A 16,676-nucleotide genomic window follows, 5' to 3' on the forward strand; every position below is an offset into this window, starting at 1 on the left:
AGACCTAGAACTGCTCTATCCTTGTAGTAGCTACTAGCTCTATGTAGCTATTTAAATTTAAATTAATTAAAATTGAAAACGTTGGTGGCTCACACCTATAATCTCCCACTTTGGGAGGCCAAGGTGGGAGGATTGCTTGAGCGCAGGAGTTCGAGGCGTCAGTGAGCTATGATTATACTCTAGCCTGGGCGACATCCAGACCTTGTCCTTTAAGGGGGGAAATTTGAAAAAATGAAAAATTTAGTTTCTTATTTCACAAGCTGCATAGGGATAATGGCTACCATATTGGCTAGCACAGCTTATAGAACCTTTCCATTGTCACAGAAAGTTCTGTTTGGCAATGCCGTTCTAATTAGACTTGATTTGATTAAGGTCCATCTTCATTGGCAGATTACTTCTTAGGTGGTGCTTTGTGTTTCACATGATGATGGCCTGGTCTGTTCATTCATATGTCTTTTCACAAGAAGTATTTTCACTTAAAAGTAAGTTTTATTTCCATTCTGAATAAAATTTCGTGGCAGGTACTTGCGAGAAGCAGTTATAATTTTAAAAGTTGAGCATTGGGTTAAAAAATTGGCGAGAAACATATATTCACTGGAAAACTTGTACACAAATGTTCATAGCAGTATTATTCATAATAGCCGAAAAGTGGAAACAACCCAAATCAGATGTCCATCAATTTATGAATGGAAAAAATGTGATATATTTATACATGTAATATTATTCAGCCAATAAAATGGGCCAGGCATGATGACTTACACCTGTAATCCCAGCACTTTGAGAGGCCAAAGTCGGTGGATCACTTGAGGCAAGAAGTTCAAGACCAGCCTGACCATCATTGTGAAACCCTCTCTACTGTACATATAAAAATTAGCCAGGCGGGTGGATCATGAGGTCAAGAGATCGAGACCATCCTGGTCAACATGGTGAAACCCCGTCTCTACTAAAAATACAAAAAATTAGCTGGGTATGGTGGCACGTGCCTGTAATCCCAGCGACTCAGGAGGCTGGGGCAGGAGAATTGCCTGAACCCAGGAGGCGGAGGTTGCGGTGAGCCGAGATCGCGCCATTGCACTCCAGCCTGGGTAACAAGAGCGAAACTCCGTCTCAAAAAAAGAAAAAAAAAAAAATTAGCCAGGCATGGTGATGCATTCCTGTAATCCCAACTACATGGGTGGCTGAGGCATGAGGATTGCTTGAACCCAGGAGACCACAGGTTGCAGTGAGCTGAGATTACATCACTGCACTCCAGCCTGGGCAACAGAGCAAGACTCTGTCATGAAATACTGATACATGCTATAACATGGATGAACCTCGAAAACATTATGGTAAATGAAAGAAGGCAGACACAGAGGGCCACTTGTGATTCCATTTATATGAAATGTCTAAAATTGGCAAATCTAAAGAGGTAGAAAGTAGATTAGTGGTTGCCAGGGAGTGAAGGCAGGTTCTTTCTGGAGTGATGAAAATATCCTGGAATTCATACTATTAGCAACCTTGTGAATGTATAAGAACCACTGAATTGTCCACTTCAGAAGGGTAACTTTAATGTTAATGTGCACTAAAATAAAATGATAACAGGGAAGCAAGATTGACTTCTAAGAAAAAGTCCGTTAAGAGTGGAGTAAAATGATTGTTTTGTGGTGAATAAATTGGGTGGATGGGTTGTAAGAGTTTTGCTGATTAGTGATTAGAAAAATTATTCGTAACATGGACTCAGTTGCCCATGCCTATAATCCCAGCACTTTGGGAGGCCAAGACAGGCGGATCACCTGAGATAGGCTGACCAACATGGTGAAACCCTGTCTCTACTAAAAATACAAAAATTAGCCAGGTGTGGTGGTGGTCGCTTATAATCCCAACTACTCTGGAGGGTGAGGCAGGAGAATTGCTTGAACCTGGGAGGTGGAGTTGCAGTGAGCTGAGATTGTGCCATTACACTCCAGCCGGGGTGACAGAGCAAGACGCCATCTAAAAAAAACCAAAAAAAAAAAATTTGCCAAGAGAGGATTTTTGGGAAAGATAAAAAATGACTATTGAAGAGATCTTAAGCAAAGAAGAAACTATGGTTAAGTAGTGCTTTATAATCAGAATATGAAATAAGTACCAAAAGTGGATGGAGTGGATATTGTCAGCACGTTATGCTTTATAAATTTTGTTCATAAACTTGGACTGTATATAAAAGTAAACATGATTCTTTTTATCTACTCTTGAACAACTTTTTTTTTTTTTTTCAGTTAGACTTGCGTCTGCTCCACTGAAAATAAATTGTTAATTATTTCCCCCTTCAGGATGATACATACACAGAAAGCTACATCAGCACAATTGGTGTGGATTTCAAAATAAGAACCATAGAGTTAGATGGGAAAACAATCAAGCTTCAAATAGTAAGTGGCTTTTGGCTAGAATTTTTTTTTGAATTTATTTTGGTAAATTTGTAAAGTATTATTATTTTACATGTATTTAATATGCTAACAAAATTGAATGTAAAATGTCTTAAGAATCATGTACTTAAGATAGAATGGTAGAATAATAATTATTTATATTAAAAATAATGTTTTCAAGATTACTTAAGACTCATTGAATTTTCTGTTCATAAAGCGAGAGAAACTCATGTTTTAAGTCAAACTTGGTCCTTATCTTTTTCTTGTAGGGAAATCTAAGTTTAAGATTACCTTGTCTCAGAAAAAAAAAAAAAGATTACCTTGTCCTACAGTGAAAGTGTTATGGACCATTTTCTGTTTGTATTTTTAATACTGTGCTGAGTGCGTGGAACATTAAAGGAAACCTAGGAAGAGATTCTTCCTGTGTGGCTCAGTTGAAGACAAGTATTTATTTAGTTCTGTTTTAAGTATTTTTATTAGATAGTGTGCACCAACTCTGTAGAAACATAGAATTTTGTTGGAAAGGAACATAGTTTTTCTGACATGTTCATTTTACTGCTCAAAAAAATGAATGCTGCAAAATTTAATGACTTGCCTACAGTTACTGGTAGAACCAAGTAACTGAAGCTCTGTCTTCGATATTTTGTGTCCCTGTGCCATCCTATCCCCCTTATCCATCTTTATACCTCAGCCCCCAATTAAATATAGGCAATTGTAATAGTTGTGTCTCTTCAGTATGGGTCTGAGTCCTGTCAATGTGGACATATCTATGGTCTTTTAAAAAATAAGTCAGCATTTTTCAGAGTAGGCCGTTAGCATGATGTAACACAGGAAACCAGTGACTGCCCCTTTTCATGGAACTAATGACACATGGAACTAGAAGGAGTCCTGTATTGGGAGTCAGAAGACTTAGATTTGTTGACTTGGTTCTGGTGTTTACTTGTTAGAGAATCATGGGTTTGTGTCTTGCGGGAAAAGTCTGAAGTAACCCTGAGACCCAGTTTCCTTTCTAAAATGAGTGTGATGACACCTGATTTACTAATTTATAAGATAGCTGTGAGAACCAAATCTAATTGCTTTGTGTATGTGACAATACATGTGAAAGCCTTTGTAAACTTTTGGGCAGTGTATACTGCTTATGATATGATACTACTATGATATGACATGCCCAGATAAATGGGTGTTTGATGGGTTAAGTTGCTCCTTTTTGTTATATGATTCTTTTCTTCATATGATTCTGATGAGGAAAAGAAGGTATGTGACAAAATATAGGTGGATGTGGATATTGATACAAGTAAACACACTTGATGTGTCAAATTAGGATTTGCAAAGATTTAGTTTTCAGAAATAGCTTGAATTACTTTCAATCAGTGAACAAATTACCTTCCACATTTTTTCCCACTATATGAGTAAAGTGCCAGCTTTTTATTTGGCACCATAAAGAGTACATAAAGATCTACCCAAAACTGTAGTTTAAACTATTGTAGTTTAAAGTTCTGATATGGAGTTATGATATCATATTTTATATATATATATATATATATATATGGATATGATATGTGTGATCATTAGTCTTCATAAGATATGGGTGTGTATTTGTGTGTGAAACATTCATATTTTGTTACTTTCCTGTGGCTGGAAGGGATCTTATAGGACACTCTTAGTTTGTCTTTCATCTTTTTTTTTTTTTTTTTTTACAAGGAGTCACTTTTGTTGCCCAGGCTGGAGTGCAATGGCGTGATCTCGGCTCACCACAAGTTCCACCTCCCAGGTTCAAGTGATTCTTCTGCCTCAGCTTCCCAAGTAGCTGAGATTACAGGCATGTGCCACCATGCCCAACTAATTTTTCTGTATTTTTAGTAGAGACGAGGTTTCTCTATGTTGGTCAGACTGGCCTCGAACTCCCAACCTCAGGTGATCTGCCTGCTTCGGCCTTCCAAAGTGCTGGGATTACAGGTGTGAGCCACTGCGCCTGGCCCTGTCTTTCATCAAATAGGAATTTCTTTTCCATGCCTGCAGCCTGCTTTTGAACATTTTGTTTTTTTTTTGAGATGGAGTCTTGCTTTGTCTTCCAGGCTGAAGTACAGTGGTGCTGGCCTGTAATCCCAGCACTTTGGGAGGCCGAGGTCAGAGAATCACTTGAGACTGGGAGTTCAAGACCAGCCTGGCCAACATAGAGACTCCACCTCTACCCTCCCCCCGCCAAAAAAAAAAATTAGCCAGATGTGGTAGTGCATGCCTATAGTCCTAGCTCCTCAGGAGACTGAGGTGGGAGGATCATTTGAGCCCAGGACTTCAAGGCTGCAGTGAGGTACGATCGTACCACTGTACTCCAGTCTTTGTGACAGAGTGAGACCCTGTCCCAAAAACAAAACAAGGCTGGGTGCACAGTGGCTGGCCGGGTATTGTGGTTCACACTTAAAATCCCAGTACTTTGGGAGGCCAAGGTGGATGGACAGATTGCCTGAGTTCAGAAGGTTGAGACCAGCTTGGGCAACATGGCAAAACCTCATCTTTGCAGAATATGCAGAAAAACCACACAAAATCTCTAGTTACCAATTATTTTTATTTATTTATTCTCAGTGATTCCTTTTTTTTTTTTTTTTTTTTTTTCTGAGACAAAGTCTCACTTTGTCTCCCAGGCTAGAGTGCAGTGGCATGATCTCAGCTCACTCCATGATTCTTTTAGAGACATGTTAATTCTTTATATTGAGCTGAAGCCTGTTTTCTTTTACTTCTGTCTATTCTTACTCCTCTGCCTTGTGGAGCTGCCTGAATCAGATTAGTTCCTCTTCTATTGGTAGGCTGCCCTTTGGGTTGATCTTATCACAACCTTTCTTCTACCTCTGAAGTTCCTCACTCTTTTCTGTAATGATGTTTTCAGAACCTTGTGCAGTTTGGGTTATTCTTACATTTTATAGATGCCTTTTATTAAATTTGATTTCTTAAATATAAGATGTAACATGAGGTAAATCCTGTCTTGATTTGAAGTCCGAATTAATTTCTCTCTTGAAGTTCAAGGGCTCATGGCCCTTTCTTATTAACCAAAGATAACCATTTACTGTGTCCGTAGCCATATTATTTACTAGTTTGGGTCTTAAGGTTTTTGATTTGCTTATTTTTAATTAAAATAGGGGTTTTGAGCCGGGCGCGGTGGCTCACGCCTGTAATCCCAGCACTTTGGGAGGCCAAGGCGGGTGGATCACGAGGTCAAGAGATCGAGACCATCCTGGTCAACATGGTGAAACCCCGTCTCTACTAAAAATACAAAAAATCAGCTGGGCATGGTGGCGCGTGCCTGTAATCCCAGCTACTCAGGAGGCTGAGGCAGGAGAATTGCCTGAACCCAGAAGGCGGAGGTTGCGGTGAGCCGAGATCACGCCATTGCACTCCAGCCTGGGTAACAAGAGCGAAACTCCCGTCTAACAAAAACAAAAAAAAAAAAAAAAGGGTCTTGTTTGGGTTCAGTGGCTCACCCCTGTAATCCCAGTTTGGGAGGGTGAGGCAGGCAGATCACTTGAGCTCAGGAGTTCAAGACTGGTATGGGCAACATGGCAAAACTCTGTCTCTAAAAAACACATAAATCAGCCAGGCATGGTGGTGTGTGCCTGTAGTCCAAGGTACTCAGGAGGCTGAGCGGGGAGGATTGCTTGAGCCCAGGAGATGGACGTTTCAGTGAGCTGAGATCACGTCTTTGCACTCTAGCCTGGGCAACAGAGGAAGACCCTGTCTCAAAATAAAAAAGGGGTGGGGTCTTTTTTTTTTTTTTTTTTTTTTTTTTAACACTGCATGGCCTTCTCAGTATTTCTCTCCTGCCCTGGAGACTTGGCGGGGTCTTTTTTACACTTCTGTGACTGATGTTTTAAAAATCTAAACATAGGATTTTACTTTTAATCTTAACATTTCCTCTTGCTTGGCTTCAGTAATCCTTCAAGTTTTCTAGATCTTTTCAAAAATCTTGATTCTGTTGGTTTATATTTTAATTATATTTTCCTTTCAGCTTTTCCTGTTCAAGTGTGACATCTGGGTCTTTATCTGAGTTTTGTTGGATTACAAAACATTCAGCAAGGTAGAGCAGGCACTGAGTCCGTTGCACACCATGGAAGTCCTCTTTCTGTGATTGTTCATTCATGAGGCTTTATGAAAATACCTACATTACACCAGGGACATGGAGGTTACAGATATGAATAAAACATAGCCCATTAGGAGGAGCTCTTATTTCAGTGGGAGAGACAAACATGGGGAAAAAAATTACTCTGATTATGAAGGTAATGAGAATTGCATACAAAGTTGAAGTTGAGGCAGGAGAATAGCTTGAGCCCTCGAGGCAGACATTGCAGTGAACTGAGATCAGGCCACTGGGATTATAGGCACCCGCCACCATGCCTGGCTAATTTTTTGTATTCTTTTTTTTTTACTTTGTCCTTTTTTAAATCTTTATTTGTATTTCTTCTTCCTTTTTTTTTTAAAAAAAAAAAAAAACGGCACAATGCTGCCAGTGAATTTTTTTGTATTTTTAGTAGAGATGGGGTTTTACCATGTTGGCCAGGCTGATCTTGAACTCCTGACCTCAGGTGATCCACCTGCCTCGGCTTCCCAAAGTGCAGGGATTACAGCAGTGAGCCACCACACCCAGCCTAGGAGTACTCCAACAAAACGATCATTCCCCTTGTTAAAACCAAGGCTTCGGCCAGTGTGGTGGCTCACCCCTGTAATCCCAACACTTTGGGAGGCGGAGGCAGGCGGATCACCTGAGGTCAGGAGTTCAAGATCAGCCAGGCCAACATGGTAAAACCCTATCTCTACTAAAAATACAAAAATTAGCCTGGTTTGGTGGCAGGTGCCTATAATCCTAGCTACTTGGGAGGCGGAGACAGGAGAATTGCTTGAACCTGCCAGGTCAGGTTGCAGTGAGCTGAGATCGAGCCATTGCAGTCCAGCCTGGGAGGCAGAGCGAGACTCCATCTCTAAAAAAACCAAAAAACAAAAACAAGGCTTTTTACATCTAAAAATTGAGTTTGCTTTTAGATGTTTTAAGTTTTTTAAGAGATAGGGTCTCCCTCTGTCCCCATAGGCTGGAGTGCAGTGGCACTGCAACCACACCCTCCTGGGCTTAAGCAATCCTCTTGAGTAGCTGCAACTAGAGGTGTGCACCACCATGCCCAACTAATTTTTTAAATTTAGTTGAGACTGGTTCTTGCTATGTTGCCTAGGTTGGTCTCCAATTTCTGGTCTCAAGTGATCCTCCTGCTTTGGCCTCCCAAAGTGCTGGGATTACAGGCATGAGCCACTGCACCTGGCTAACAGTTTTTTTGTTTTTTCTTTTTTTTTTTTTTTTTTTTGAGACAGAGTCTCTCTGTTGCCCAGGCTGGAGTGCAATGGAGCTATCTTGGCTCACTGCAACCTCCGCCTTTTGGGTTCAAGCGATTCTCCTGCCTCAGTCTCCTGAGTAGCTGGGATTACAGGTGTGTGCCACTACACCCGGCTAATTTTTGTGTTTTTAGTAGAGATGAGGTTTCACCATGTTGGTCAGGCTGGTCTTGAACTCCTGACCTCATCATCCACTTGCCTTTGTTCCCCAAAGTGTTGGGATTACAGGCGTGAGCCACCACATTCGACCCCAACAGCTTTTTTAAAACCCAGAACTATAATGCAATGAAGTTAGCATTTGTTTTGGAGTTTGAGTCTAAGTGGTTGAAGTGCAGTAAATTGCTCTTAAAATACATTTTATAGAAGTATTTGGAATCATCTTCCTTACATTGTTTTCTCTAGGATGAAGACAACACCTGGCCAGGAATTGTAGCTTATACCCGTAATGCCAGAACTTTGGGAGACTTGAGTCAGGAGGATTGCTTGAGTCCAGGAATTTCAGAACAGCCTGGGCAGTATAGCAAGACCCTATCTCTATGGGGGAAAAAAAAAAAAAAAAAACTTAGCCAGGTGTGGTGGTGGCATGTGCCAGTAGTCTTAGCTACCATGAGGCTGAGGTGAAAGGATTGCTTGAGCTAGGGAGATTGAGGCTGCAGTGAGCTCTGATGATGCCACTGCACTCAGCCTGGATGACAGAATAAGACCCTGCTTTAGAGGGGGAAAATAAGACAGCTGCTTGAGATGACTAAAGTTCTGTCTTGGCTAGTAACTATCTGAATTAGGTCCCTGCAGTGCTTTTAATCATGGTAGAATGTGCTGGCAAGTAAGTTTGTCTTATATGGGAGAGTTCTGTGTTCAAGGGCTTTAGGCCAGTGGCATACCTAAACACAGTGTTAAAGGCAGTAGGGAATGTGAAAAGTATGACATAGTTCCTGCTGTCAACAGCTTGTAATTTGAGTATCATCGCAAGCTCAATTGTAGGTACTGCCTTCTTTTCTGGACTTTCAGGTACTTATTACCATGCAATTTAGTGGTATGAGTTGAGGACTAATGTTTCTATGTCACATCCTGATAATCTCCACAGTTATGAAAACTAAACTATTTTCTTGCCCTCCTACACTTTTCCGCAACTTTATTTTAATGGATTTGTTTGGATTTCTTGATTGTTTTGTAATAGTGGGACACAGCAGGCCAGGAAAGATTTCGAACAATCACCTCCAGTTATTACAGAGGAGCCCATGGCATCATAGTTGTGTATGATGTGACAGATCAGGTAAGTTCCAAGAGGAGATTGTATTACAGTGACAAAGTAGGAAGTCATTATTCTATTAATGTCAGAATATTTGTTTCACAAATAAGCCATCAGTATTAATTTTATGGTAGAAATTTTTGTCCACTCTCAAATATAAATGTGAATCACTTAAAAGACATTTGTTTTCCTGTAATAAATAGAACATTAGTAATTAGTTTTATATTTGCTTTCAAGGGATTCCCATTGTATTTATTATCAACTAAATAACTTTGATCAAATAGCCAAGACACTAACATATACGCAAGAGTTTGTAGGGATATCGTGAGGTGCTGGGTTTATACTGTGTTCTTGATGTTAAGTATCAACAGGAATATGGACGGGTAATTAGAATTTGTCCATCCAAATGGCCAAAAGTGGGATTAGGAGGTTTCTGCCTATTGAGGATGTGGTTCAGAAATAAAGATTTGAATAGGAGAGGCTGTAGGAGGGTCTTAGTATGAGAAAGAGTATCTGAAGATTAGCTGTGAGAGAAGGCAGGGCAGTGGAGGGAACAATGTGGAACAGTGTAAAGCATGTGGTCCAGGGACCATAACTAGTTTTTTTTGTTGTTGTTGTTTTAAATCAGAAACTTAGAAACTTGTCCTTTCTATCAATAAAAGGACAAAGATAAATGTTCAAAATTGGAATTTCTTTTTCTTTTGGCATATGTTAAATCTTATCTCAAATATGAAATCATAGTTAATTAGAGATAACTTACATGTAGACATTTAGATTCAGTGCCATTAGAAGTGCTGGGTGGATGATATCTGCAGGAGAAAAAAATGATGCTGGTTTCAAAAATATTTAGTCATATTACCATGAAAGATTTTTAAATGAAAACATTCCTCCTCTAAATATGACTGTGGAAAAGAAAATGAGTATCTTTATTTAATAATATCTTTTGACATCTCTAGTAACAGTAGGTCATCTTATTCATAAACCAAAATTTTATCAAATTTCAGGCTGGGTGCGGTAGCTCACACCTGTAATTCCAGCACTTTGGGAGGCCGAGGTGGGTGGATCACCTGACGTCAGGAGTTAAGAGACCGGCCTGGCCAACATGGCGAAACCCCATCTCTACTAAAAATACAAAAATTAGCTGGGCGTAGTGGTGTGCGCCTGTAATCCCAGCTACTCAGGAGGCTAAGACAGGAGAATCACTTGAACCCAGGAGGCAGAGATTGCAGTGAGCCGAGATCATGCCACTGTACTCCAGCCTGGATGACAACAAGACTCTGTCTCAAAAAAAATTTTTTTTTCGAATTTCAAAACCACGTTTTTTAGTACATTTAAATTGCATATTCCGAAACAGTTGGGTTTGCCTGAGCTGCAGTTTAATTTTAAGCTGTATTTCCCTTTCAAATAAGATATTTTCGTCGTTAGCCTGTAAATTCTAGCTTGTTATCATTTAGATATTTATAGTCATTTTAATATATCTGTTTATGGCCAGTCACAGTGGCTAACACCTGTATACATAGCACTTTGTGAGGCCAAGGTGGGCCGACTGTTGGAGCTCAGGAGTTTGAGACCAGTCTGGGCCACATAGTGAAACCTTGTCTATACAAAAAAATAAAAAATTAGTCAGGTATGGTGGCATGTACCTGTAGTCTCAGCTGTCCAGAGGGCTGAAGTGGGAGGATGGCTTGAGCTTGGGAGGTGAAGGGTGCAGTGAGCTGTGGTTGTGCCACTGCACTCAGGCATAGGTGACAGCGAGACTGTCTCAAAAAAGAAAAAAATCCCTTCACTCCTTAGGAGTGGTTATTTTGTAGCTAGCGTTGTCTCACTAGCTCTTTTGTTATTTGTCTGTTAGGTCAGGAAGGATGTTTCTGTTTATTCCAGAACTGTATTATCAAACTTTGAAATGTCTTTTTAGGAGTCCTTCAATAATGTTAAACAGTGGCTGCAGGAAATAGATCGTTATGCCAGTGAAAATGTCAACAAATTGTTGGTAGGGAACAAATGTGATCTGACCACAAAGAAAGTAGTAGACTACACAACAGCAAAGGTATGTTTCAAGTTTAATTTTCATACTGAATTTGAAGGTGTTGAATTATGTATGGGTTATGCAGTCATTCTGAGGCCACAGCCACCTTAACTTTAAAAAATATGTGCACTAGACTATTCTGACTGTGACAATTTGTGTAGCATCTGTTTAGATCCAGTGAACTTAGTTCCTCACGCTCCATTGTGGATGATAGAAATGCACTAAGAATTACTGGAAAAGATTTTTCAGTGTTAATTTTGCCTCATTATTCTCTTAGGAATTTGCTGATTCCCTTGGAATTCCATTTTTGGAAACCAGTGCTAAGAATGCAACGAATGTAGAACAGTCTTTCATGACGATGGCAGCTGAGATTAAAAAGCGAATGGGTCCTGGAGCAACAGCTGGTGGTGCTGAGAAGTCCAATGTTAAAATTCAGAGCACTCCAGTCAAGCAGTCAGGCGGAGGTTGCTGCTAAAATTTGCCTCCGTACTTTTCTCACAGCAATGAATTTGCAATCTGAACCCAAGTGAAAAAACAAAATTGCCTGAATTGTACTGTATGTAGCTGCACTACAACAGATTCTTACCGTCTCCACAAAGGTCAGAGATTGTAAATGGTCAATACTGACTTTTTTTTATTCCCTTGACTCAAGACAGCTAACTTCATTTTCAGAACTGTTTTAAACCTTTGTGTGCTGGTTTATAAAATAATGTGTGTAATCCTTGTTGCTTTCCTGATACCAGACTGTTTCCCGTGGTTGGTTAGAATATATTTTGTTTTGATGTTTATATTGGCATGTTTAGATGTCAGGTTTAGTCTTCTGAAGATGAAGTTCAGCCATTTTGTATCAAACAGCACAAGCAGTGTCTGTCACTTTCCATGCATAAAGTTTAGTGAGATGTTATATGTAAGATCTGATTTGCTAGTTCTTCCTTGTAGAGTTATAAATGGAAAGATTACACTATCTGATTAATAGTTTCTTCATACTCTGCATATAATTTGTGGCTGCAGAATATTGTAATTTGTTGCACACTATGTAACAAAACAACTGAAGATACGTTTAATAAATATTGTACTTATTGGAAGTAATATCAAACTGTATGGTGATAAATATTGTTTTAATTCTTATGGTTAAAGGGAAACAGAGCCTTGCATTATATTCAACACAGCCATTTGTGTGTGCACAGCGCAACTAAGGCATTCAAGACCTATTGTAGAGCAGCATCCAGTATTTGCTTTCTAGATAATACGCCCAATAAAATGACTTAGACTTCTGTGCTGTGTAGGGATTTAACCAACTTTAGTGGTTCAGGGAGCTCAAACTGTATGGAAAACAAGTTTAGAATGTATGCTATCTAGCCCATTATCTCTGATCCTTCTCTAAAACAATTTGAAGTGGCTTCATTAATCAATATTTCATGAATGCATCTGTGGTAAAGGTGGAAAGCAGCATACCTTTCCTAATTGGCAAATGATCAGACTAACGTGTGCTAATGTTTTTCCTCCATGTTTTCAGTCAGATTCCACTATTTTATCCTCCACAGTTGCTTAACTTGATGTTGGAGGAGGGTTTAAGCATTAAGATAGGACACAGGAAGTTTATTGCTCTAATTTTAGAAATTATATTCCTAAAAATTAAAACATGAATCCTGGATGGTAATGATAATTGAGGGAAGTATATTTTCGTGACATTTTGCATGTATGAAGATTTTCTTAAATAGGACCTTCAAGATCCTAGGGGTTTTGTTTGTTTTTTAATGGTGAGGAATGAAAAATCTGCCCACACTAGCATTTTAAGGTGACTGAGGTCAAAGGTTGTTTGTTAGGTTGAAGTAGCATCCAAAACATTCTTCACACAGCAGCTTGGGATATGGCTGCTGGCAACACATTTTGTTGTGGGCTCCTTAATTTCATGATAAAATTTAAGCTAAAAACAAGCCAAAAATTAATAGGTTTTTTAATTTTTATTTTTCACTAAACAGGCAATTGAAATACATGGTACAAAAATAAGTGGTAAGATAACTGTAAAATGAAATGGACAGAATATTCAATTTTCCATCTATGAAAATTTCACAATAAAAATCATAGTTTACTTTGTATTATAGGCGTGCTTGGTGGATCTATTCATCCTCACATAAGGCAACTGACAAATTCCTGAAGTTACCAATAGTTATTTTGGTGAAGATCTTTAATGCTTCAAAAGTTTTGTTTTTGCCTTAATACAGTATAAAGGGGGAAAGAGTTCAGAAAACTATTTTCTAAAGTAGCTAAATGACACAAAACAAATGTCAAGATATTCTGATGCCATACCATGCACTTCAGTTTTATACAGTAAAATTTGTTTAAATCGTCAGCTTCTTATTGGTGAGTTAGCAGAAACATTACATGAACTTAAGATGGGTATTACTTACAGACTTCATTTGGAAAATTCCAGCATCCTTTCCCCCATGGCAGTAAAGATTGGGATTTACAACAACATAGTTCAGCATGCCTCACAATTTGCCAATAAACACAGTTTTGGAAAAAATATATTCCCCTTTCATACTCCCATTTTCAAGTACAAACAAACAATTCAAGGCTACTATGGGCTTTAATAATCTGTTCACTTAGTAAAGGGTATTATCACTTCTTCTAAATATAAGGTGCTGCCATAAATTAGTTTACATAGTGAAGAGTGTTCTAAATCTAAGCAGCTGCAAACTCTGGGAAATCCTTTCAGAATGATAGTCATTATGGTCCGAGCAGTAATTTCCTATTCTTTGACCTTGGATTGAATTTCCCTTAGCCTGTATCTTGCCTTTCCAGCATATTGTACATCAAACCTTGTGCTCCGTTCCCACCTAAGCTTCAAAATAGCCCTGTATTGACATCACCTTCCATTTGCTGAGCTACCCATGGATCTCCAAGAACCCAGATCTTGAAACTGCCGATCGAGCTTTGAATATCATCACTTACCTATGGATTCAATTTCCATTAATTTTCAGGGACTACTAAGTTATTCCAGTGTGGCACCACAGTGCATTTAGCAAGCTCAGCTACTTGACTCTAACCTGGCCATGTTTCTTACTAGGTGGAAACAATTTCAGCCTGAGTTTTAAGGGAAGTCTTCAAGCACGGCTGTATAATTAACAGTTGTGTTGATACTCTTCAGCAGCATTCGCAGCCAGGTCCAGAACTAGCACCCTTTAGTCACACCTGATTCAGAGGATGAACAAAAATACCTTAGAGCATCTCTAGGTAAGTAACACTTTCTTGGGAAACGGTATTGTGTAACATTCTGTGAAAATGCCTGTCAGTTGAAGCTGATTATTGGTTGAATGGGAATACAGTGCCACATTCTGCATTCAGTTAGTTTAGTATTGGCCAGTTTCTTTCTGTAGGGTTTTCATCTCCAACTTTTATGCTAACTAATACACTTCTATGCCTGTCAAATATCAGTAAATAAATGGGTTTAATTTCTTAAGGGCTATTCAGTAACATACTTAGTGGAAGGGCATGTTCCTATTTATAAATATACATCAAAGAGAAGGTGAAACTGATCAATTTAAGAGGCTGTCGGACATCTCTGCCTTTTTAACCAATTCTAGGTTTTTAAGAATGTTTTACATACAGGTTTATAATGGACAATTATTTGTTAGAGTGGTTTTTCTCTTTTAAAGTCTCACTGTGTATGGAACTAAGATTAATATGGCAGTCATAAGACATTTTAATTTTGATCATGCCCTTAAGCATTATTTATGATAAAGCATACTGCAGCAGCATCAGGCACTTGAAATACTGCATTTTATGTGCAGCTACTGTTGGAAGAGCTAATCTTTAAAGAATTTAATGGCTATTTTCCAGTGACTATAAAGTCTGAGAAATTCTGAAGCAAAAAAAAGTCACATTAATAATAGGACTTTAGTTTCCATTGTTATATTGTGCTTTCCTCCTTCTAGGTTCATTCATGGCCCAAACAGAACTTTAAAAGTGCTTTTCTGTAGACTCTGCAGTTTTACCAGCAATAACTGATCATTTTTCTTCAAAAAGCTATAGAATTGATGCTTCGAATGGTTGATCGAGTTTTTTCTATCAAAGTACTTATGTGTCAGTGCCAAAACAACAAAGAATTCCCATTTTCTTCACTATTGACAGCTTTAGTTTCTGTACTGTACTGTGTCATCCTATCCATTCCCTTCTCTGAGCCTGGACTGCTCTTCCAAGGGAGACTAGGTGTGAAGGGATGAGTCCTCCCAAAGGTGCCCTTAAGCTTGATAATTAGCTCCACAGCCATGCTAAAGCATGGCTGCAGATCCCCAAGTCCCTGACACTTTTCTTATCAGAAACTGGTTAGCCAGGAAACCAAAGACATCAGCCCTGAAGATGGCAAAAGGTGTCATAATCTCCCAAAGTAATCTGTTAGTCATTTAATACTTTTTCTTTTGCAGACAAAGGGTTAAAGTCTCTTCTTTCTACCTGAATCTTCAAAGACGGATTGACAAGCCCAAATTTCCTTTTATGAAAAGACCCAAGGTTTCTGGCCAGCCATTGGCTTTTTTCAGTCTCTTGGGTCCTCTTACATGCCTGAGAATATGGAGTATTCAGAACCTTCCACCAGCCCTTGGTAAATGACCTTACCAGGTGGAACAGTTTGAGCTTTGTCTGCTGTTTTTTAATGGGATAGAGGGGAAGGCAAGACGTCTTATTTTATCAAAAATTGCAAAGCTACACGCTCTTTGTGGAGAAGCACCAAAAGGAAAACCTTAGTTTGGAAGGATTCATTGTAAATAAAAATAGTAAATCAACAGCCCTCCATTCAGGGAGGAGAAAGGCATTTTAAAGCTAGTATATTGAAGTTTTCCCCCTTGACTTCAGTGTTGAATGACTCTTGCAAGGACTTGAAGGTTTTTTTTTCTCACCAGCCTGTGTTTGGCTGACAGGTTGCATTTGCCTGAGAGGATGCCTGAAAGGGAAAAAGCAGCATCTGTAACAGGCATAATGTTGTAGAGAAAGAAACAGCAACTTCATTTTAGAACCAAGATGACTACTCAAGAGTTGCTCTGATAAAATACAGGGACTCCCTGCTCTTCACATACTTACAGTGCTCACCTAGAAAATCTACGAGTTAAGCACTACAAACCTTTTGTTGTAGGACAGGATGTTTCAGGGAAAGTACAGTCCAATTGTGGACAAAAAACACTGGCAGTGTCAACTCTGCAGTGGACACAACCCACCCTTGCTGTCTTAGCCCTTTCTTTTCTGTCATTCTGTTTGACTTTCTTAAGGGAGCAAAAGAAAGCTGTACTACCTGTTAAGTCTCCAAGGTGTGTTAACCCCTCTCCATCCCCCTAGCCTTTCTGGAAGGAAGTGGTATGGGAGATAGGTGGAGATGCTTTGTGTGGGGCAGGGGTGGTGGTACAAAGCTAGCAGTAACTCTGGGTTTCTCTGTGCACTTGGTGCTGTCAGAGATGCTTGGAGATGGAGTACCAAATGAGCTGGGGAGAAGATCCTGCAGAACAGGGGCTGCCAGGTCATGGCCCCATATTGGAAAAGTGTACCTGTGCAGAAATAAAGTAGGTATATAGATAAGTTGTGCTGCTCTTGCCTTGGGGCAGCAGGGGTGGTGGTGAAGAGTGTGCCATAGAAATGGCAGCACAGAGGCACCCTC

The 16,676-nt window shown here is 39.4% G+C and overlaps 2 protein-coding genes across 4 annotated transcripts in view; one reads left to right on the forward strand and one right to left on the reverse strand.

The window, feature by feature from the left end:
• RAB1A (RAB1A, member RAS oncogene family) overlaps positions 1 to 13,128 on the forward strand; it is a 40,350-nt gene extending 27,222 nt beyond the window's left edge. The window contains exons 3-6 of the mRNA XM_032291947.1: positions 2,292 to 2,387; positions 8,932 to 9,027; positions 10,919 to 11,050; positions 11,307 to 13,128. Coding sequence (XP_032147838.1) covers positions 2,292 to 2,387; positions 8,932 to 9,027; positions 10,919 to 11,050; positions 11,307 to 11,504 — 522 coding nt within the window. The 3' untranslated portion in view covers positions 11,505 to 13,128. The remainder of the gene's footprint in view (positions 1 to 2,291; positions 2,388 to 8,931; positions 9,028 to 10,918; positions 11,051 to 11,306) is intronic.
• Positions 12,975 to 16,676, reverse strand: part of CEP68 (centrosomal protein 68) — a 28,720-nt gene continuing 25,018 nt past the window's right edge. For all 3 annotated transcript variants that reach the window (XM_032291946.1, XM_032291943.1, XM_032291944.1), the window contains one exon: positions 12,975 to 15,971. The gene's annotated coding sequence lies outside the window, so the exon portion shown is untranslated. The remainder of the gene's footprint in view (positions 15,972 to 16,676) is intronic.

Source organism: Sapajus apella, unplaced genomic scaffold (genome assembly GCF_009761245.1).
Source record: "Sapajus apella isolate SASKATOON/1434 unplaced genomic scaffold, GSC_monkey_1.0 scaffold26, whole genome shotgun sequence".
NCBI lineage: Eukaryota > Metazoa > Chordata > Mammalia > Primates > Cebidae > Sapajus > Sapajus apella.